General features: G+C 31.9%; 1 protein-coding gene across 2 annotated transcripts in view; it reads right to left on the minus strand.

Moving 5' to 3' along the window:
• LOC129216894 (homogentisate 1,2-dioxygenase-like) overlaps positions 1-24,313 on the minus strand; it is a 72,534-nt gene that overhangs the window by 30,072 nt on the left and 18,149 nt on the right. The window contains exons 2-9 of one of the 2 annotated variants that reach the window (XM_054851110.1): positions 23,518-23,926; positions 12,504-12,575; positions 9,214-9,302; positions 6,818-6,923; positions 6,649-6,708; positions 3,583-3,674; positions 1,689-1,723; positions 1,516-1,595 (exon numbers count right to left, since the gene is read on the minus strand). In XM_054851110.1, coding sequence (XP_054707085.1) covers positions 1,516-1,595; positions 1,689-1,723; positions 3,583-3,674; positions 6,649-6,708; positions 6,818-6,923; positions 9,214-9,302; positions 12,504-12,575; positions 23,518-23,926 — 943 coding nt within the window. The remainder of the gene's footprint in view (positions 1-1,515; positions 1,596-1,688; positions 1,724-3,582; positions 3,675-6,648; positions 6,709-6,817; positions 6,924-9,213; positions 9,303-12,503; positions 12,576-23,517; positions 23,927-24,313) is intronic. The other variant, XM_054851111.1, reaches the window with a different exon arrangement.

The following is a 24,313-nucleotide window of genomic DNA, read 5'->3' on the forward strand; positions in this document are numbered from 1 at the left end:
AGAAACAAGCGAGTCCCATGTCGTAGCCTACGAAAATTCTGTCCGTTAACCTCTGTGCTGCATTGCATTTTCGTAGGCTACACCTGCGTTTCGGCAGTTTGGCAAAACGCCAAAAAACTGTTTGAGAGCTTTGCGGGCGGTTTTTTTTTTCTCTTTTCAATCAAAATGAATATTTTTTTGAAGAAATGTATTAATTTTTGGTGCTGTTAAGTTTTTGAACAAAAATCCGGAGATATCAGCGCTAAATCCGGATGTGTCGAAAATAACGTAAAGTACGGAGACTCAGGCCTAAATCCGGAGGGTTGGCAAGTCTGGATTGCTTTTGTAACAAACAACTTTGAAATGCAAGAAAAAAAAAAGAGAGAGAGAGAGAGAGAGAGAAAGCAATTAGTTAATTTCAAATTACATGAAAGAAGAATACAACTTGGTTATAAAATTAAAGAATCACTTAAGTAGGAAGAAAAGAAAACCTTTATAATCTGCGGTGACAACAAATAGTATAATGGCAAAAAACAAAGTTTTTTTTTAATTGAAAGTTCAATTTCAGCAATTAAGTTAAAACCGCAAAGAAGTAAAAACTTTTAAGCTTTTATAGTACTAATTCAAAAACCAAAGACTTCTTCTTGAAATCGTGATTACAGTACGCTAATCACTTAGAGACAATGGAATAAAGGCAAAGGAGCTAAGGAGGTTAATGAAGGCTTCCTCTTTGTCTGTATGGTTGCTTATGTTACGTCGCATTGAAAGCATGAAAGGAAATTTCAAGCTAGGTGAAATAAACAACCTAACAGACATAGAAGCAATCTTAGGAAGTTAATCCTGTGGTTAAAAAGTAGATTCAATACTTTGACGTTGAGGAAAAAAGATGCACAAATATGCGGCAGTGTATAATCGCACCTTATTAATTTTACTTTTTTTTTTGAACAGATAATTGGCGGAAAATACGTAGGGAGTTAGAATATTTAATTTCGTAAAGCAAAAAAAAAAAAAAATTTCTTTCTTCATAAAATCAATTTTTCCTGATTTTTTGTTATTTTTTCAAAATTCCCTGATATTTCCCTGACTTCTCCCTGATTAATAAAGTTCCCTGACTTTTCCCTGATCTCCCTGATCTGTCGCCACCCTGATGTTATAACCGGGCTGTTGGTAGTTGCATATTTCCAAGTTTCTTTTTCTACCCAATACAGTCCAAATTGCTATCCAAATCAAAATTACTAATATTGTTAATGAGTTTTAATTTTAAAACTCTTAAACACATCAACATCAAAAAAGAAAAGAAAAAAAGAATAATTGTTTCAATACATTTTTCTCAATATTTTGAATTTAGTTACATATTTCATACCAAAGTAGTTTTCTATTCCAGGGAACAATTTATACTACAATTATTTGGGAAAAGAATACTTCAATAAAGAAACATGAACGTTTTTCATATTAAAAACAAGAATGTGACGACAGGTTTTGCTAAATTACAGCATTCAAAAATAATTCTTCTTTTTCAATTATCAAATAATGTACCTGCATAACACAAATTTCATTGGGCTCAACATACATTCTTCCAAATTCTGTTGTGACTGTCAGCCTTCCTTGCTGTGGCACTAGGGGCAAAAACAGTCAAATTAGTATGAAAATCAAACGAAACTATGAATAAATTTTTCAAGATTTACACATAATCTTCCAAAAAATTATACCTATTAGGAAATCACCATCAGAATTATAGAAACATCTAAAAAATAAAAATAAATTTTAAAATGTAAAACATATTTAAACTTTTAAACAAATTAAAAAACAATAGTAGACCTATTAACTAACAAAATCACTTACAATATTTTTTGATTAATTACCTATAGCATTAACAAAAAAAAAAAAAAAAAACACTCACAAATTACTTTTAAGAACTGAAACATTTCAAACTTCGAGATTAGAGGTTTTTGGTCATATGCTGCACCTAAAAATTTAAGACCACAATTTCCCATTCAGATTTGTGATTTTACATTCATTAGCTGTTTTTGAAGCTTAACATTTTACTTAAATGTCCGCTATTTTGCCCCACTATTTTTTATATAATAAAATCTATCTTTAAATGTTATAGTAAAGATTTTAAAATATTAAAGCAAAAGATTCCAATTCTTAATAAGGATGCAATAAGATTACACATATAACACCTTCATTCTGTGAATGGGAATGGAAGAAAAAAAATAATTTGCCTAAGAAGTTTGTTTGCTCAGCTTGCTTTTTTTTTACATGCTTAAAGATGCTTGATTCATAAGAATAGCTACCAGAACCACAAGAACCATATTGATTGTTTGGAAAATCATCAATAAAAAAAAAAAAAAACAATAAACATGGATGTGCGTTTTTCATGCTTGGTATCACAGTTAGCTTACGTTCGATGAGCACGACCGGTAGCGACCGGTTGGTTAATCACGTGACAGCAAAGACGTCAGTGGTTACTAACCGGTTGTTCACGAACCAATGCTGCATCAAACGCTTTTGGTTGATCACCGGTTACTTGTGCAGACATGACGCAGACAAATAATATGCAGGTGAAAAATACATATAATTGGTCAAAAATTTCACATGGTTCCATCAACCAATCAACCAGCTAGAGTTGCGGTCGACCGGCAGATCAATCGGTGAGGCTTATAAAACGACATCAGAAGCAACCAGTTAACCAGTAGCTCTCAAGAACGCTGCGGTTAGCAACCAGTTACTCACCGGTCGACTGGTTAGTGTGAACAGAGATATTTGTGAACAGAGTGATGTAGGGGTTAGACTCTAGTTTCTTACGCTCAAAGGCATAGGTTCAAACCTGATTCCAGGAGGATTTTCAAGACCCAAAAAAATCGACAGTGTCTATGTTGTATGAATATGCAACATGAAAAATATCCCTCAAGTATTTGATTGGCTTGGAGTGCTCTTGGCAAAATCAAATTCCTAGAGGTTTTTTGCATTGAATAGAGCTCAGGTGCCTCCATCTGGTGGGGAACCTAGGCATCAAAAATCTCGTGATAGTGGTAGCCGCTAATAGTGGTGTTGCACAAAAGAATAGATGCTATGCCTGGGGACTGCAATAGGTCTGCAAAAGGTAGGACCTCTACTTCTAACACAGCCCCGTTAGATAGAAAAAAGAGTTAGAGATATTGTCAGGCACACTATTTAGAAGGCATTGCTCCCCCCTCCCCAGCTTTGAGAAATGAGTGTATTCATATATATGTGGTATATAATATACATTGAGTATGTACCCTTTGAACCCTCCTGGAAAATTTTCAAATGCGGGGCTTAGTGATAGAATTATTTTTTTGCATAAATAAACCTCAAAATAGGAAATTCTTTGTTGAATAATATGAAAACTGGAGAAACAGTCAAACAAAAGCGAGAAAATAAGACTTAACAGAATGTTTTGTCTTCTGTCCAGAAGAACATTGTGAAAAGCAGAAGTCTTCCGTTAAAAACAGAAAAGTAGGAAAAAACTCAACCATAAATCCCTACATCTATAATACACTTTAAATACACTGATCTTTTAGGCGCACATTTTAACTTAATATTATTTCAATGTTATTAAGAAAAAGAGTTTATACATACTTGTCTTCCATAGATACATTACATACAAAAATATGAATAGCTACACCATGCCGAATCTTTGGATCACCAGCTCCACAAATAGTTTTTATACCCTGCAAGAATAAAAATAAGAAAGCAAATTAAGGATTTGAAAATCAGTAAAGAAATAATTAATAATAATAATAAAACAATGCAATAAAAGAAACTGCAATTTGCTGCCTAAATTTAATAAATTATGCAGCAAAGAAATGTAAAAAAAAATCGTAAAGCTGTCGTAGAAGAATGATAACAGGTACAAACTACCATTTGATACAAAAAGATTCAAAATAGGCAAAGTGTACTTATATTTTACTAAAAGCAAAATATAAATGCATTTCACATGAACGAAAACGCAAGTTTTTGTCAGTTCTGTGTACATTATGATCAACTTCCCCCCACCCAAAAAAAAAAAAAAAAAAAACACACACACACACACACAAATTTTCTACAACTATTTTAGCAGTAAAAGGACTTAAAAATTCAATGTTCCTAGTTTTAACTACAGTAAACTCCCAAGGTAAAAAAAAGAGAGAGGGGTAAGTGACTCCTCCCTCTTTTAACCCTGCTTCATTAGAAAAAACAGGCTGAGAGAATGGGAAAAGTCATTCAGGTATCTCAGGGATCAACCACAAGATAAAATTAGAGAAAGAAGGGAAAATGCAGTGGTTTTGATTTTGTATAATACTTCAATGGTTTTGAAGCAGCATGTTGCAGAAACTGCGAAAGTGTGCTTCCCTCAATTGTCACAATAGAAATATTTTGAGACACTATGTCACAGCAGTTGTACCCGTGTCAATGATGAAACTTTTTTATAGAAAAAATGGGACGGAAAAGATTCTAAAAATACCAAATTCATTAAATGAATAAAACAGAGAATAAACATTTTTTAAGAAAAAAAGTATCTCTACAAGGGATTATCTCACCAAAATATAATACCAGAGTTGCTCAAGGAAATGCATTAGATATACTTTCAGTTCTTAAGACAGGAGGAATAGAAAAATAAAATCAACAAAAAATTAATAAACAAACAACCAGAGAAAGTTTTGATTATTTTTTAAAGAATCCTCTAATCAACACATCTGGCTGATTCAGTTATTAATATTTAGCATTGCTATTTTGTTTGGTGTTTTTACATCCTTTTTTCCTTTCTTCTTACAAATACAAATATGACGACCAGCTACAGACACTGGGCCCAGCTAGGCTGGTCCTAGTCAGTTTATTAGTTCCCGATTACGATCAAATCCCGATTAGACGTCTTAAAGTTATCTACCTCCCCCCCCCCCCCACTCATTACTGCCTCCTTCGGTAGGCTGTTCCAAGAGCCCGTGGAACAGCCCTACTAAAGTAGTAATTTTTCCTAATTTCTTGTTTAGCTTGAGATTTGAATAGCTTCAAACAATGACCCCCCGTCCTGCTTTCTGTGCTAAAATTTAACCCATTAACATCTTTCATTTCAATAAATTAAAACAAGTGAATCATGCAGGGTTGGCAAAAACCCGGGTTTTTTTTTAAAAAGCCCATGGACCCAGGGTTTTTTTAAATAAAACCCAAAAAAAACCCAACTAAAGCTGGGTTTTTTAAAAGAAATGTGGTTTTTTTTGTCTTTTTTTAGGGGAAAGGTGGGGTACTCGTAGCATATTGTAGCATAAGTATATGGACAAAGCACAAAAATTGTCTTGATAAAAAAAAAAGCTGGAAAATTCAGCGTTTTCTGAAGAAAGGTATAAAAGACGACAAAATTCAAGAATGGTGAAGTTTCAGATTTTTTTAGTTTCCATGATTACCAACAGTTAAGGCAAAGTTACTTCTTGAGTGATAAAATCTATTGTTTATTTGTTCGTTTTTAATTTCGACATTTTTTTTTTGTATTTTACTTTATTGTATTTCATTTTGTTATGCAAAACTACTCTAGAACCTCAAGTAGTTTAAATCCCTTTTTAATGAATTCCAGCTTAATCAAGACATTTCTTTGAATTTTATGTTGCATGTTTTTCTATTTTTGTGTACAGAGTAAGAAATATTAAACTTTTTCGTAAGATAATGAAAATACTGTACATCCTATTCCGTTTTCTGTCCGACCATTTGTAAAACCTGTTAATTTCTAAAAAATATACCTTGTTTATTCGAGTTTTGTGACGTGTTGGTTTGCAGAAAATAATTCACATGAGAGCCTTTTAGCTAAAGTAGTATCCTTTGTACAATCTGCAAATATTGAGAAAATCTGACGTAACAGGACTTAGTCCAGATAATTTGAGTTCCTTATTGACCAGTTGAAGGAAATATATTTATTTAAAATCTCTGAAGCATTTTTTAATGCCCTTAAGAGTTAAGAAATACTATTTAAGTTCAAAATTCATTTTTTATGTCCATTGCCTATTGTGAAGAAGAAATAAAAAAGTTTAAATTGTAAAAGTATTTAAAATAATTATTTTTTAAAAAAAGTTCTCAGAAAATTTTAAAAAACCCAAAAGTGGGCTAAATAATGGGTTTTTTAAATGTTTTTTTTCAAAAAAAAAAAACCCATTGGGTCCAACCCAATTGGGTCCAATCCGGCCAACCCTGGAATCATGTCCCCTCTGACTCTCCTTTGCTCCAGGTCATACATATTAATCCTTTTACGTCTAGTATCATAATCTAAATCTGAAAGTCCCCTTACTGTCTAATATCCCTTCTTTGAACCCTTTCCAATTAAGAAATACCTTTCTTGAGATAAGGAGACCTAAACTGAACAGCATACTTCAAATGAGGTCTATCAAACGATTTCTTCCAATGAGACATTTTGTCAGACAACTGATAAGACACGTCCCCTTTTCTTGAGTATATATTTATCTTTATAACTGAACAACCTATATGTTGTACATATATGTGTGTGTACTAGACTGAAAGACTGAAGAAGGGTAATGTCAACATTCACTGGAAACATTCGTTCTTTCGCTGATGTCTTTGCATTGTGAATGATAACTTTCACCGGCGAACATCCACATTTACCAGGAAAGTTTTCAGTCTGTCAAAGTAAGATATTCATTAAATAATGTGTAGATTAATTACTTCAACAAAATCTACTTGTTCCACTCCTCTTTCTGGAATGTCAAATGGCTTCCATTTCATCTAAAAATAAATAAATAAAATAAAATGAAATGTTCTATACAATATTACATACAACATCCATTGATATTCATAGCAAAAATCCTGATTTTAAACAGAGGAAGAGACTTACTTGATTGGGATTAGGATCATTCTCATTCCAGTTATGGGTCAAGTCTCCACAACTAATGGGCTTGAAAGGTAAGTGGACAACAGACGGCCTGATTCTGTAAAACCACCTGAAGAAATACAGAAAAATTGCTGTCGTTAATCATTCTAAGTTAGTAACTTTTATATTGCAAAAACTTTTCAGTTATAATTTTGTTTACAATATTAATGAATCATTTTTGCTCACTAAATTTTTATCTATGTGTAGCCACTGAAGTTAGTTACAGCATTTACAAAGGATAATTTTTCACTTTTAATTCTAAACTTAGGTTTGGTGCGTTATCATTTTACAATTAACATCTAGCAACAAACCCAATAAAAATTGCAATTTTTATGATAATTTGGCGCAAAGTTCCATTTGTTTGAACTAAAAAAGAGTTTCTTGTAACTAAAAAAAATATGCAAAATTTCTTCATAATTTTACCTTACAACATTGAACTTTTACTGTTGTACCCAAGTTTCCTTCGGTGTCACTCGCTATTCAATGTAAATGGTACATGCAATTCAACTGCCAATAGATGATGGCAAATAAAATCAAACGTCACAAAAATAGCACATACAGTGGACAATGGTTAATTGAATCAGCCGCTTTATGAATCCAATCCAGAGTTGACAAAAACCCAGGTTTTTTTTTTTAAGTTCATGGACCCAGGGTTTTTTTTAATAAAACCTGAAAAAAACCAACTAAAGCTGGGTTTTTAAAAAGAAATGTGGTTTTTTTTTTCTTTTTTAGGGAAAATGTGGGGTACTTGTAGCATATTGTAGCATAAGTATATGGACAAAGCGCAAAAAATGTCTTGGGGTTAAAAAAGCTGGAAGACTAGTTAAAATTCAGCGTTTTCGGAAGAAAAGTATAAAAGACAACAAAACCCAAGAATGGTGAAGTTTCAGATTTTTTAATTTCCATGATTACCAGCAGTTAAGGCAAAGTTACTTCTCGAGTGATAAAATCTATTGTTCGTTTTTAATTACTACATTTTTTTTTTGCATTTCACTTTATTGTATTTCATTTTGTTATGCAAAACTACTGTAGAACCTCAAGCAGTTTAAATCCTTTTTTACTGAATTCCAGCTTAATCAAGACATTTCTTTGAACTTTATGTTGCCTGTTTTTCTATTTCTGTGTACAAAGTAACAAATATTAAACTTTTTCGTAAGATAATGAAAATATTGTACATCCTATTCTGTTTTCTGTCCGACCGTTTGTAAAACCTGTTAATTTCTAAAAAATGTACCTTGTTTATTCGAGATTTGTGACGTGTTGGTTTGTAGAAAATAATTCACATGAAAGCCTTTTAGCTAGAGTAGTTTCCTCTGTACAATCTACAAATATTTAAAAAATCAGACATAACAGGACTTAGTCAAGATAATTTGAGTTATTTATTGACCAGTTACAGAAAAAAGCTAAATATATTTATTTAAAATCTTTGAAGTATTTTTTTAATGCCAATAAGAGTTAAGAAATACTATTAAAGTTCAAAACTTATTTTTTATGTCCATTGTCTGTGGTGAAGATCAAATAAAAAAAAGTTTAGAATGAGAAAGTATTTAAATTAATTAATTTTTTAAAAAACTTCTCAGAAAATTTTAAAAACCCCAAAAGTGGGATAAATAGCGTTTTTTTTTTTAAATGGTTTTTTTCAAAAAACCCATTGGATCCAATCTGGTCAACTCTGCGCCAAAAAAAAAAAAAGGAGCAAAATCCAGCTATATTGAATTAGCCATTTCATTGAATCAGCCACTTTATGTAATCAAAACTGTTTAGAACAATCGTGATTCATATAACAGGGTTGCCAACCTTGGAGAAACAGTTTGAGGAGCATCTGTGATGATTTTGAGGAGCGATTGAAAATTTTGCGGAGCAATTAGGTATTTTGTATAAACACTATTTCAATCTTTGAGAGGAAGCATCTTTAATTCCCCATGTTTGTTATGATAAAATAGAAAATTTAAGCTTGAAAACTTCCAGCTGGGAAATGCGGAGCAAAAGAATTTCTTTGCGGAGCCATGGAGTTTCGCCTCTTTTGCGCAATATGTGGAGCCTGGGTGGGTTTTGCCAACCCTGATATAAGCGACGGGTACTGTAGTGTAATGTTATGTCAATTACCTGATTAGGGTTGAAAGCTACCGAAAATTTCACGGTGTGCTACTAGTAGCTCTGAATCAATAGTTAGTGACATAGTAGGTAAAAAATCAATCCTACAAAGCCTTCATAATTTCAGAAAAGAAATATTTTTGAAAAACCTACAACTCAAAACTGGATTAACATCCTTTCTCCTCCATTTTTATGCAATTGTGCTTATTACCAAAAATGCATAAAGGGCACAGAATAATACTAAAATGACTGCTTTATTTACTTACGTCCTTCTGTTAAATTCTCTAGGTGCTGTGAATGCTGTACCAGACAGCTGCTCAGCATATAACCCATAGGGACACACTTGAGGGCTATTCTAATAAAAAAAAAAAGAAACAAATGAATTTATGAGAAAAAAGAAAGGAAGAAAACTGAAGAAATACTTCAGAAGTGAAAAATCAAGCAAAAAGGAAAATAGAGAAACTGACAAGTTGGGCGGTTTATTTAAATTTTATGAAAAGATCAGGAAATGTACACAAAATGTAGACTTGAAGATCAAATCTGTGAATTATTGCATTTGTAACAGCATTCACACTTTAAAGATAAAATGTTTGCACATAGAATAAGAAAGTCATAGTATAGTACTATATAAACAATGTACAGGGTGATTTCTAATGAATGTGCCCAAGAAGAATAGCGCAGTGTGACTGCCGTAATGGATTTATTTTGCTGAAACTAATTTATTCTGCAAGTACAATCATACAAGTTTTATTTGACAACAGGGAGAAAATCATTGAATGACGAACTTGCAACTAGAGGGGCTGTTAAACAAAATGTCGTCCAGCTGAAGAAAGCTGTTCCTAATTTAATTTTGCAGCAAGATGGTGCTCCCCCACATTGGAATAACAATTTATGTGAGTTCTTCAACGAACGTCTACCCCATTGTATATATTGTTTACTTTTAAGTTTTAATAGGAAAAAATTCTCCTTTAATTTATAATTTAACTTCCCAATGATCTTATAAAAGTGATCGTATAGCTTTTCTTAATATACAGTCGGTCAACCCAGATACAAATTCTTTTCATTAAACATTTCATAACAAAATTTCCCGAATAAGAAAAATACGGCGCCATGTGCTCAAAATATGCAATCTAATTGCATTGTGGGGGAAAAAATGAAATCAGCTCAAATACAAATTGTTCCTTACTCATTGTAGTAAAAGCAATTTTCAATTATACTTTAATTTTCTCTAAAGAAGAAATAGCAGGTGACACAAAAATTTTGCAAACTCTCATCAAATACAAAAATGTTTAATTAGAAAATAACAGAAGTTACATGAGGCGTTACACACTGAATATTAATCATCAATATTAAAACCTTAATCAATTATAAAAGAGAAAATGGTCACCATTGAGCTTGGCCATGCTGGGCCACAGGATTTGACATGTCTTCATTGGCCACTGAGATCACCAGACTAATGCCCTGTGATTTTTTCCCTGTACAACAACATAACAATTCCCTGTACAAAATCAACTGTACACCATCACTGGCTTGGCTTTGCTGGGCCACAGGATTTGACATGTCTTCATTGGCCACCTAGATCACCAGACTAATGCCCTGTGATTTTTTCCCTTAGGTTTCGACAACACAAACAAGGTGTTTGTGCTGCCACTTCCTCGGGACTAAGATGAAATGAAGCAGCGGTTATAACTGCAATGTTGAACTCTATCACAGGGGATATGTTATCACGAGTGTGGTAGGAGCTTGATTACCTTGTAGACATTTGTCATGTCACTGGAGGGGCACATATTGAACACCTTTTAGTGTACCCCACCGGTCGCCACTTAAGTCGCTTCTTTGGTTGTGACTTTCCTTATCAATTTGTATTGGGAAGGGTTCAAAGAAGGGTAACTAAATTAGTAAAGGGACTCTCAGATTTAGATTATGATACCAGACTTAATAGGCTTAACATGTATAGCCTGGAGCAAAGGAGAGTCAGAGGGGACATGATTCAGTCATTTAAATTTATCAAAATGAAAGATGTAAATGGATTAAATTTTTGCGGGGAAAGCAGGACAAGGGGTCATTGTTTTAAGCTATTTAAATCTCAGGCTAACTTGGAAATCAGGAAAAACTACTACTTTAGCAGGGTTGTGGGCACTTGGAATAGCTTACCGGAAGAGGCGGTAATGAGCAAGGGAGTGGATAGCTTTAAGAGGGCCATTGATCTTCATTGGGGACTAATTAATTGACTAGGACCAGCCTAGCTGGGCCCAGAGCCTGTTGCTGGTCGTCGCATTTGTATTTGTATAATTTGATGGTTGCGTGTAGAGCACTTTCAAACGGGGAACACTATCTCAAGAGACGACGAAAATTCTTGGTTACGAACATTATTATTCATTACAAACTTGTAAATGTTAAAACGTTAAGAACAAATTAAATAGTAAACGCGAACATAACTAATCAACCAGGCGCTCTGCACGAGCACAGGGACACGACACAAGCTAACACGCGCAGAGAGGAACTGCTACTGACACATCAATGGCGGCTGTTTTTCTGCCGCATTGCTGAGAGGAAGTGAAAGTTAGTATTTCTAGCGGAAGTGAAAGTTCTTATTTCTTGGTAGAAGTGAAAGTTCTTATTTCTTGGTGGAAGTGAAAGTTCTTATTTCTTGGTGGAAGTGAAAGTTCGTTTTTTAGCAGAAAGTTAAAGTTAATATTGTTGTGTCCACCACAACCTGTAGAAACTTGAATAAATGCAGTTTTGAGGTAAATTTGAATTTTCTAAATATATTAATTACAACTTTCACAATCATGTCTTCTTTTTGTCCCATTCATTATGAATCACCCTGTATTTCAGAGAAACTTCATCTCGGACAACTATAATGATCAGTAGTGAAATAGTAATACTTTAATTTTTCTAAATGAAAAAAAGTTCTACTTAAATTTAATGTATTTCTAATTTAAAATTAGCTGCATCATAGCAGGTGGATGCACAGAATGAATAGCTCAAATACTTTTGTAGAATGATACTGCATGTAAATTTGAACTCGCCCATATGTATTTTAGAATATCATGGGCACATATAAGGGGACTGGGGTGATGTTCCATCCCCAAATTAGCCGACTGACACATTGTTCAGCGGAAAATTGCATATTTTCAAGTTGGGTTAATTTTTTTTTTTTTTATAATTCATACTTTCTGCCATACAAGGTTAAGACTTAACCTTGTATGGGATAAAACATTTTTTTCTTCTTAATAATAAGTATTCTTTCCACTGTTGTGGTTTTTATTTTATGCATTTCTAACATTCACATGTTCGAAACAACCTTCAGTGTAAATGATAAGCAGTTTACTTTGGTAGTGAATGCTTACTTAAAGAAAATGAAAGTATTTAAACATTAGGTACTCAGTTTATCCAAACATCTACACTCAGCAGCAATTCATTTAACTGGAAGGAACCGAATCATAAAGTGCAATCTTACATTCAATAGCATTTTGACATTATTAGGCTCTGATAAGAGCCTAATAATGTCAAAAATAAATTCCAAAAAGAAAGATTTTTCTGTCTTTCTTACCTGCCCCCAGGGTAAGGAATTCGCACATCTTGGATCCTCTGATGTGAGATCACTACCAAAACCAGATAAATACTGTAAATGAAAGGGTTTGAACACGTTAAAACAACTACTGTTTAAAACCTTTTAAAAGAAATTTTATGCAAAAAGCAAAGCAAAGTGAAACATTAATTAAAATTTCTAATTTGAGGTGAATACACAACTTTTTAAAGAATTATGGTGATTGCACACATCAAATACATATTAAAAACAATACATACAACAAATCTAAACTGTGCCATTTGTACTTTAAGAGTAAAAAGATAACATTTATGATAAAAATAATTAAGCTTAAGTACCAAATTTTTATTTACAAATAGAAAATAACATTAATAATAGATTAAAAAAAATATGATTCAAATTTCTACTAAAGGATAATACTCTCACTTTCAAAGCAATACAAACTACTTTTGAAGATTTTCTCTGCCAATATAACAAAATAAACCAAAGTAATCTGCTAGGCAACGATTTGTTATTGTTGCAATTTGAAATATTTTTTGCTCAGTCACTTACATACATATTGTACAAAGTGCAATTACTCTGTAGATCGAGTAAAGAAAATGCTAAGAAAAATCCTAGCACAATAAATGCAAAATTACCAGATTGAGTGATAGTTATGAAGCTTTCATTTAAACAGAAATTCAGGAAGATTTGTTGCAAAAAAAAAAGTTCAGCGTTAGAAATAAGGATTTAAATACAAACATCATGTTAACACCTGAAGTAAGTTGTCCAGGCTTTAAAATGAAAACATAGGAGCTATTTTTGATAAATTAAACATGTATTAGGTTGCAAAAAAAAAAAAAAAAAATCTATGAAATGTAAATAATGTGCATATGCATTTTTAAAATGTCAAAATTGAAGAAGTGCATCTTTTTATTTGTTTGTATCTATTAGGGCTGGGCGATATACCGATATATAACTATTACCACGGTAACGATATTTATATTTCTATCCGACCGATATATCGGTTGAAACGGAAATACAAGACATAATTACAGAGAAATTGAAATACTGACTCAAAAATACATAACTTTTTATAATTCTGTATAATGGATGAGTGCTTGAAATTACAAGAAATTAACTGCATTCTTCAATCAGTTATTTTATTTTTAATTATAGTACAAGGGAAAATTAACAGGGCCACTGAAGGTCAAAGTGTCAGATCATTGTCAGATTGGTCTCCAGATCCCATCCCCCTAAAAAGTTTTCAAGAGCGGGGCCCTTCTAAGGACCGCATCCTTAGTTTCTGACAAGGCTGATATGGCCTCTCGTGGGCCCTGAAAAGTGAATGCATGTTGGTAAAAAAGCATCTTAATGCAACAATTAAAAATTAACCAATGGAGGTATCAACACGGTTCATAATTCTAATTAAACGTAAACCATTGATATTACGCTGAATAAAAGGTCTGCGAAATATACTGAACAGAAAGGGTTGTATTAAAAAAGAAATGAAAAACGAAAAAAAACCTAACGAGATTAAATAAAATACACTGCCAGCTCAATCATTTCCATCCGAGCTGTCGTGTCGTCGCAACTCATAGCTGAATGAAAATATAATAGCTTCGATAATAAGAGAGAAAATTTTTATTCCGTTCATAACACGAGGCAGAACTTGAAACGGTAATCCAATTTTAAAGCGTTATCTCCGGCAGCCCTGAAACTAAAACTTTTGAACTTCTCTATACATTACCGTTAATGCGCTGACAGTGTTTTTTGTGAAAGTTGTACGCATTAACCTTAATGCGATGACATAGTGTTGTTTGTGAAAGTTGTACGCATTAACAAAGTTGGAATTGAGTTCTACCATGCACGGGTTCTTTGTGAAAGTTCTAAGCATTTTCGGAAGAGTAACAAATACCATGATTGAAAAAGCTGAGCTTGTCGATTGATGACATTTATTGGATGGTTTATCAAGATGCTCTTCGGATGAAGATAAAAAGTAAGTAAAATTTTTAAGCTTTTTCTTTAATTTACTAATGTAACATAAATGAATAATATACATAATTCGTGGATTTTAAAAATTATGAAAAATTTCATTCAAATAAAAAAATGTCTTATAGTTTATTTAAAAACGCCAAAAAAAGAAGTTTACTGCATTAATTTTCATAATATTCAGATTAAAAAAAAATAAATAAATAAATGAATTTTTTAATTTTAATTTTTCCCCCAAAAATATTTAAGTTGCATATCAAATTTCAGTGCATTTATAGCTGCATTCTTTAAAGATTTATTATTAGTATTTTATGTAATCTTACTCAACTAAAAAGTAAAAAGTCGTCAAGAAAAGCTATTAAATGACTAAAAACAAACTATTTAAGGCATCAATACGAAATATAGTTCAAAGTACATTCAAATTATTGAGACTACTCGAGTTGAAAGATTTGAACAAAATATTGAATTGAATATTTAAAACTTTCTCGTTGCGAAGCACTTTTGTTATGCATTGAGCTATACCATTGAGCACGCCCTCCCCCCCCCCTCCAGGAAAGTTTTGAATTGGAGAAATACTACTATATTTGGAAATGTTTTTTGTTGTTTCTCGATCCTTTGCACCCCCCCCCCCCCAAGAATATATCGATATATCGTAAATATCGATATTTGGAGAGCGATATATCGTAGTATTAAAATTCTGATATCTCCCAGTCGTAGTATCTATTATGGATTGCGATTGTGTCGAGTAGGACAAAGAAAAAGTTTGATACAGTCCTAAGTTTTAGATGTCAAATTTGGCATTTAGGATAGAAAATCTAAGTGAAAAATGAAATTTTTTGTCACAAAATACACCTAAGGCCTGCTTAGTTCTAACATTGATGTTATTATAGCAAGCAACAAACAAGCCAAATTATCAAGAAATGTTGCCAAAACCACACACATTGATGAAATTTGCTGGTAGAGTGTCATCATATTGTGGAATGATTGGCACATTTTCAAAGTTTGAAAACAAACTAGTCAAAACAAATCATTTACCGGCTAGTCAAACTATGCCAAAATAAATAAATAAATAAATAAAATACTTTTCTTGCCGAAAACTAAAATTAAAATTTTAATTCTAAAATAAAACAAGTCTTTGAACAAGAATAAAAAAAATCCATTAAAATAAAACATAATATACAAATAATTAAAATAAGCAAAACAATCAGCCAAATTAATATATCAAGTCATAAAAACATAAATAAAAGTTCAATTTGAAGTGTTATGTTAATGAATGATGCAATGAAGAGCAAAAATAGCAGCAGTTAATTTTAGCAAAAATAACGCTCTTGCCACTTAGCATGTTCCATGTTATGAAAGTTTTCCCAATTTGTCGCTAGATTAAAGAGTTTGCAATAAGGGTGGCAGTTAAGGTTGCAGTAAGTATGTTTTCTGTACTAGTTTTTAAGAGAGTGATGCAAGTCCCACAAACCTAAAAAAAATGTAAGGGAAGCCAAGAAAAATTTGCAGTTTTGAGTTTTGACCATAACATTTTCCTACATTACTCTTAACTGGATATATATATATATATATATATATATATATATATATATATATATAGTGCGCTGATCTTTTGCAGCAGCTACCCTTGCAACATGTTTTACCACTTTTCACGATAGTTAACTATTGACAGTACATCGTGAGAGAATCTTTTCAGTTTTGCCCAGAACAAAAAATTTTTTGAAAATTGACGAATAAGTTGTGGGATACAGTTCGACAGCGAACAAATGACCCTTGTTAATCATTTGAGAAAATGAGTCCATTCCTTAAAATAGGTAGAGAAGGAAGAAACAATGCGTGCCATATTTTTGAGTTCAGCAATATTTTGGTGATATGAAAAAAAAACAGTACTTCTAGAATATTTTTGTTATGTGATTATTTTGACCTGAAAGGTTTAAGTTGCAGCAATAACTGCATCGAGTTGGCGAAAAAAGTAAAAATCACAAGCTTTGCATTCTTTATTGCAACCCTACTCTTGCCAATTTTTAATTGAAATTAATTATAGGAGGCAGTGTTATCTCTGACCAATGGCTGCTGAAAGAGTAAAAGCAAGACCCGCCCATTTACTTAGGATGTGACCTGTCCAATGAGACATCTGCCTTGACCGCACAAAATTTAAACGTTTTACTTCTTTGACAATTTTTTTAAATCCCAAGGTGACGTATTCAAGCTCTAGAACCAATGATGCACTTGCAAATACCCGTTCCAACCTTTCTCTTCATATCGCCCCTTCACGAAAATGGACAATATTCTGAAAGAAGGCGGAGCCAAGGCTGAACTCTTTGCAGGCGGATTCTAAGAGCTTAGACCTGATCAAAATTTGAGAAGAGGCAAAACATTTTTTTTTCAATTGAAACAGCACTTCTGAAGTGGACAAATGAAGAAAAGTACTCGACTGTTTGAAGATAGCTATTTTTTCTTTTTTAACTTTGAAAAAAAGGTGATCTTCATAATTTGTTTAGACAAGTTAAAAATACCGAAAGTAAAACTTTAAGTAAAAGCCTACACACATCCAGGGTTCGAAAATATCATGATATTTTTGAAAATATGGAAAAATCCGATATTTTGAAATATATCGGATATTTTGAAACATAAAGTCAGACAAAACAACGTAAGTAGAAGCACAAATTTGTAAATTACAGCAGACACGTCTTTCGGCGTTACAGGGAACGCCTTTTTCAATGCAAAAAATAATGAGCTTATGGATGAAAAGACATCCGACATCCCTTTTGTCGGATGTCTTTTCATCCATAAGCTCATTATTTTTTGCATTGAAAAAGGCGTTCCCTGTAACACCGAAACACGTGTCTGCTGCAATTTACAAATTTGTGCTTCTACTTACGTTGTTTTGTCTGACTTTACTATTCAGCACAAAGGTATTTATTTATCTTATTTTGATACATATCCAATATTTTCAATCAAATACAAACTAAGGTCTTCTAAAAAGTAAAAGCATCCTCAAATCATTCTTTATCTTCTTATATTATTATTGCAATATATGGACTTAAAATTAAGTTTTCTTTCACTATTTATATCTAATAATATTTCATTTTACATTTTTATCGATTTTAATGGAGTGAATTTAGCATTAGCTATTATAGTCATTTTTGATGTGATTCAGAAGATAATATTAATATGATTCAGAAATAAAAAATATGCTTTAGTCTGTGCACAGTCATTAGACATTTTCTTTTTTTCTAACCAACATTTAACATTTAATTAGGCACTTTTAATATTACTTAAAATTGTTACATTGCTAATAATTTTATGAATATGAAATAATTATGTTACTTTGCTGTATTATTGATGTATTAATACATCATAAAAATATAGTGCAGAGCCTTTTGGTTATTTTTAATAATAAATGAACAATATTACTATAATTAATATAATTTTTATATTGAAAACACTGTAGTTCAAAAAATAAATATCGAAAATATCAAAATATCATGATATTTTCAAAATAAATATTGGATATATATATGATACATATCAATATAACTGATCGATATAACTGATATATATCGGCAAACCCTGCACACATCTAAATCTTACTCAATTATTTAATTTTAACGAGAAATAGTATTGAAAACAAATGCATAAAAAGTTGGTTGAGAACATCATAAAAAACATATGTTGGTGCTGTTTTTAAACCAAGACACTGAGGTTGATACGAGCATAAAAATTTTGTAATTGCCTTTTATCCACCCTTTTATGTATTTGAACACTAAATTATAACAGGGCCGTATTTGGAAGTGTGGAAGCCCCAGGGCAACGAAGAGTGAAAGCCCCTAATCATGGTTCGAAAAGATCATCATATTTTCGAAAATATCCGACACTTTGATACATATCCGAATATTTCAATATATATGTATATATCCAATATTTTCAACCCGTGAAAGTTAGGATATTTTGTAAAAATTTTATTGTGGGGGCCCCTTTGTTGTGGAGGCCCTGGGGCACCTGCCCTCCCTTAAATCCGGCCCTGAATTACAACATAGGCGATCTTAAATGATGCTCAAAATTCCCATTTTTAATGAGAATACTGTTAATGACATAGAAAATATGTCTCACAGTTGATATCTGTGAATCGAAAAAACCAATAAGTAGTAATAATAAAACCTAAGAACATAGAAATAAGGAATATATTTTCCAGATCATAAAGATGGCTTCTAGAACCATTTCAAGAGTTTTAAAAACTAAGTAAGCCACTTTAGACAAAACCTTATCTCTAGAGAAAACATTAAAAATAATCTGTAATTTATTTATTGTTATTTTATACAGTTTCAGACAATATATTAGTTTAAAGCAAACCAGCACATAGGATTAGTTTAATGATTTCAAAATACTGGTCTCTGATAGCCATCACTATGAGCTTCGTACTAAACTTTAAAACATTTATAATGCAATTATTAAAGCATATTATTATAAAAAGTTCAGTTAAATTCACAAAGAAAAAAGTTTTATAAAAAATTAATGATTTTTTTTTTTTTTTTTTTTTTTGATTTTATAAGACTTTTTTATTATTTTTATGTAACATAATTCTATTCATTGCAGCATTTCTAAATGTTTTATAACAATTGAATCGTTTATTTCAGAAAACACCTAAGAGACAAAATATTTAAAAATATGTTTTTGGTGATACTGTATACAGGTTAAAGGTAAATACATCTTTTAGTGTAGAAATAACTTAGGTCAGGGGTGATTGTGAGTTCATCAAAAAATACCTGAAAGTTTCAAAGCGAGAACGGGGGGGGGGGGGTAATCTTTGGCCCCTATTACTTAAGTGCACCTTTGCCATAAATAGTTCTGAGTCAAAATAGTGTGTGTACATTTGATTAAAACTTTGATGGGTTACAAAGTTACTTTTGAGCTGGTGTTATACAAAATTATCTTGACATTTGTCCATCTTAAGGGATAGGTGTCCATCTTAAGGCTCTTGCAGGTATATTTGATGAGTATTATATAATTTTTAAAAAAATGCAGAGGTAGGGAGATAAAAGCATAACAAAAAAAAACATAATTCCGGTATTTTCGGACATAAAAATACCGTAAATACGTGCGAAAATACCGGAAATTCGGTAAAATACCAGAACACAATCACCCCTGTTAGGTTTCATATCAGCAATACTATTTGGCAGCCTGGAAAATAATTCGTTTATTTCAGAAAGAACCCAAGCACCGTCGCATAGGTTCCTTCTGCGATAAATTTCCCTCATGAAGGTTGTCATCACCTATTTTGTGACTCGCTCTTCTGTTCCTTTGGGGAAGGTTCCCTCACTTTTATTTTACCAAGGTTATTTTAAATGCTTATATTTTACTTTTGTAGCTAAACATTTTTGTAGGCTATAACAAATTTTAAAATTTATCAGGTTTTGCACAGTGAGATTTTTGGTTTTAGGTCCCAATCAACAACGAAAAACGAGCTGGTGTGTGCATCTCATGACTTCCTTTTACTCCAATTTAATGTCATTTTATCATTATTGGCAGTTTTAATGTGATTGAATAGTTTACTCTCTAAATATCACCAACAGATTTTTAAAAAAAATAATTAAAAAGAATCGCCAAACTTGTTGCCAAGTTGGCAACAAAACTTGGCGACCAAAAAACTGGCGATATATCGCCAAGTGTGCACCAAATTATAACTCCACTTGAGCTTACATCGAAATTAACAATGATTTCCCCCCAAAAAGGGGCAAAAGACCCTTTTTGGAGCATCCAAATGCAAAAAAAAAAAAAAAAGGGAGGTGCACAACTAGACCCCACTAGGAGTCTTCGTACCAAATTTCAACTTTATAGGACGTTCCGTTCTTGAGTTATGCGACATACATACACACATACATACAGACATACAGACGTCATGAGAAAGCTCGTTGTAATTAACTCGGGGATTGTCAAAATGGATATTTTGGGTGTCTGTCCGTTCCTAGGCATATATCCACGTGTGGTCGCGTTAAAAAATAAACTCAACATTCATTCGGGGGTGAGCAAAACGGAAATTAAGGCCGATTTTTGAGTGAAAATTTTTACAATACTTCTTTTTTTGGAAAAGGAAGTAAAAAAGATATAAAAAAAAGTTGGTGGAATACATTGTTGGATGTAAACCCTTCTATGACACTATCATCCAATGGCCAACAACTGATAAGGAGTTGCCAGAAGCTGAATAAGTAAATAAGGCCAGATCTTTGTATATAGACATACTGTAGAGTGTAGTCTACACTTGTATTTTTTTATTTAGGCATAGTAAAAACTCTTTTTTTTATATTTAAATGTGTCTGTTCCTTACCTTTGATATCAAAACAGGTAAAAATCAATGGTTTGACTTAATTTCAATAATAACTTTTAAAAAATCACTTTGAATACACTCATTTATTGCAATAGCCTTTAAAGTGCAATTTTTTCAAAAATGTATAACTCAAAAACTTAAAGGGGGAAAAAAAATTGAAAATAGATTATCCCAACAGCATGTGTTTGAATTGGTAAAAAATATTTCAAGGGGACTAGAGACCTATACTCAAGCTGCAAAACAGTATTTTTTAGTTTTCCAAAAGTTGAAAAAAGAGCACTTAGGTGGTTTCTGAAATAAACAATTTCATTGGATTTTAAGGCAGGCCAAACAAAATCAAAATTCAGCCCTAGATCATTCTAAAAATAGGAATTCCAAACTGACATAAAGCTTTTCAACTAAAATAGGAAAAAAAAAAGAGAGAGAGAGATTTGGTTAAATATTAGAATAAAAACATGATTTTTTCCGAAAAACATTTCAAGTAGTTTTTTGACCAAAAGAAAAAAAGAGGAAAACAAGTAACAAAAATTAAAAATACCCCACTGAGTCGCAAGTGTAGAGCTAAGAGGGAAATATGAAGATCCTTTCAAAAGTCTTTTCTATTAAAAATCAATTACAAGTATTTTATTTCTTAAGAAATATAAACTGGCAACAGATAAACATTTTAAATCGCTGCGTTTTGCTTCTTGGTCGGCCAACAATGAATTGGAATACCAATCAGATGAATAAAGGCTTCTGTCTTTAAAATCTGCTCTAAAAAAACGTTACAATTCAAATTCTATGTAACATGGAAGTTTCAAACATATTCTATCAGACACAGAAAAAATTACTTTTATTTTGATACTAAATTTTTAAACATGTTTTTGCTACAAAAATCGTGAAGAACCTTTTAGTTTTTAATTGATATCTTAGTTAATTAATGTCATCCCAAGGCATATCCTTGCTAAGAACACACTAGATCTCGATCATAACTCATTTTTCAAACAAAGAAAAAAATTTAAAAATAGGTCCATTCATTTGGCCGCTAGAGTGCCACCTACACAAATACAGACACGTCAAACTTATAACCCCCTTTCTTTGTGTGTCGGGGGTTAAACGCAAGGAAGAGAGAGAGAGATATTATTAAATCTCTCTCTTATATATATTACATCCTTATAAAATAAACTCTGTTCCTGTTTTATAAGGATGTAAGGCTATCTCCAAGTTATTGTGCATGCAAACACACAAACACCAAAAAAAAAGTGGAAAAAAAAACTCTCCAAGTATCTGTGCTAGATTTTATTTTACAAAAAAATACTGGAATAGACTGCATATTAAATAAACTAAGTCTTAATAGCAACAGTATGTGGTTTGCTAAGATTATTGAATTCCTTAAAATATTTGCTATTCCAAAAAGGATATGGATTTAATGCTAAGGTGGGCTTATGAATTTTTTTTCAAAAACATAGTTACATTGATGATACTTTCCTAAAATAATCTATTTAGATATTAGGTTGATAAATGACAAAAAAAAAAAAAAAAAGCATGTTTAAGGAAATTCAGCAATTTTAGAAAAAATTATTTTAAAAAATTGATGAAACTTTAAATGCTCCATGCAGCAAAATAATGAATAAATATTCTTAAAATATTTTTCCACATCTACATTTAATGATCAAAAAATTGTAGGGAAAAAACTCATTTTTTAAATCGACATATAAATATGGACAAAAATTAACATTTTCCTCATATTTTTTGAAAACAATTTAAAAAACAGGCTCATTAATAAGTTTATTATTAGTTTCAACATGGCTTCATCTCAAGTTTTCAAAAATCTACAGTAAACGCATTGGGACATATGGGAAAAAAAGTTTTACCTACATACATAAATTATTTTGCTTCACAGAGCGTTTTGAAAATTCATTATGCAGTACATTATTCGTTCTGAGAAGAACGCAGGAAATAAGCAATCTCAAAGTTATTTGCAAGCTAACACAAAATAAATACTAAAAATATATTGTAAGTTTTGACATAAGGAAAAATATTTTAAAAGAACAAACAGAACTGATTAGTTTCGAGTAACATAGAAACATAAAGGAGCTTGACTCTGAAGGAGAAAATGCACAAATAAGCAATATCTCAAGAAAAAAAGGTAGAATCGAAAAAATTCTTTTCACACTGAATAAAGCTCCTTTTTAAAGCTTGAACAAAGTCCAAAAATAAAAAACTAATATTTTGAAGGATTTTTGCTGTTTTTTAAGTCCACTGTAGCCTTAATACTACAATTTAATACAAAATATGGGACTATAAAGGAATAAAAGTAAGATTGGTGCACAATAAAGCGTAATTTTTAAGAGAACACATTATACAATTTTATTTAAGTACTTAAATTTGATATTGAAAAATCTTGTCAAGCCCAAAAATATTAACAACTTATTAAAAAGTTAAGAGTTATAGAGATTATCAAGTAAAATCATTTTTAAATCCTTGCACAATCATTTGCCTTTATTTAATCGTTAAGTCAAAAAATACACCCTATACAATACACATGCATTATTAACTAATATGGTTGCTACATGGGAATTTTAATTCTGATGAAGAAAACAAAGATTGAACTATTATTTTTTGAGATTTATCAACAAAAAATAAAACACAAAATAAATTTTCAAACATGAACTGAAAGGCATGAAGGGCAAAATAGGCAAAATAACGACATCGAGATCGCTTCATTTCACAACACATCACCTTCACTTCCGTGGTCGTCGGACATTCCTGATCGTTAAGAACCCAGACTAGCATTGGCTGATTTTTCGAAGGACTGCCTTCGGTAGAGTCAACACTCGAGGAGTCAAGGTGCTGTAAGGATTTAATATGCTTCCTAGTTTGAGAGTGTTTGACGAGTTCACTTTTTCCGGCAACTAGTTCTTGATTGCACGAGATGCATCGGGCCAGGGTCGGATCTTCGGGATGTCGAGTCAACCACCCTTTAAATTTTTCGTCGTCTACCCATTTATCAATGAACTTCTGTTTACGCCATGGCTTTGAATCTGTGGGTAGTAGCCTGCCTCTCCATGTTTTCTTCGTAGCTGGTTTCTTCTCTTTTGCATTAATTTTCTTCTTGGCTTCACTTTCATCGTAAATAACGATGTCCATACTAAAACATTACAACAAGTCATTAAGAACTTGTATGGGTTATTACAAATGAAAAAAAAATACAAGTTTACAAAAAAAAAAAAAAAAACATATGAGGCAGTGAGAAGCAAAAGGGATGTAAGTGACAAAATTAAAAAATTTGGAGATAACCAGCACAAATGGTAGGTGGATGTCTGCTTTATGATGAGGCAAGATATAGTACTAGTACCCCTAGTTAGGTGCTGCTATACAGCATGCTTTAGAAAAAAATTTTAATGAAAGCCTACCTAGGATCTGGACTTAATACGCGATTTACTCGAAACTAACAATCCATTTAAATCTTTTTGCTTCTCACTGCCTCATATATACTTGCACATAAATCAAGAAATTTAGTACAAAAGAAAAGAAA

This window comes from Uloborus diversus, chromosome 2 (assembly GCF_026930045.1).
Source record: "Uloborus diversus isolate 005 chromosome 2, Udiv.v.3.1, whole genome shotgun sequence".
Lineage (NCBI taxonomy): Eukaryota > Metazoa > Arthropoda > Arachnida > Araneae > Uloboridae > Uloborus > Uloborus diversus.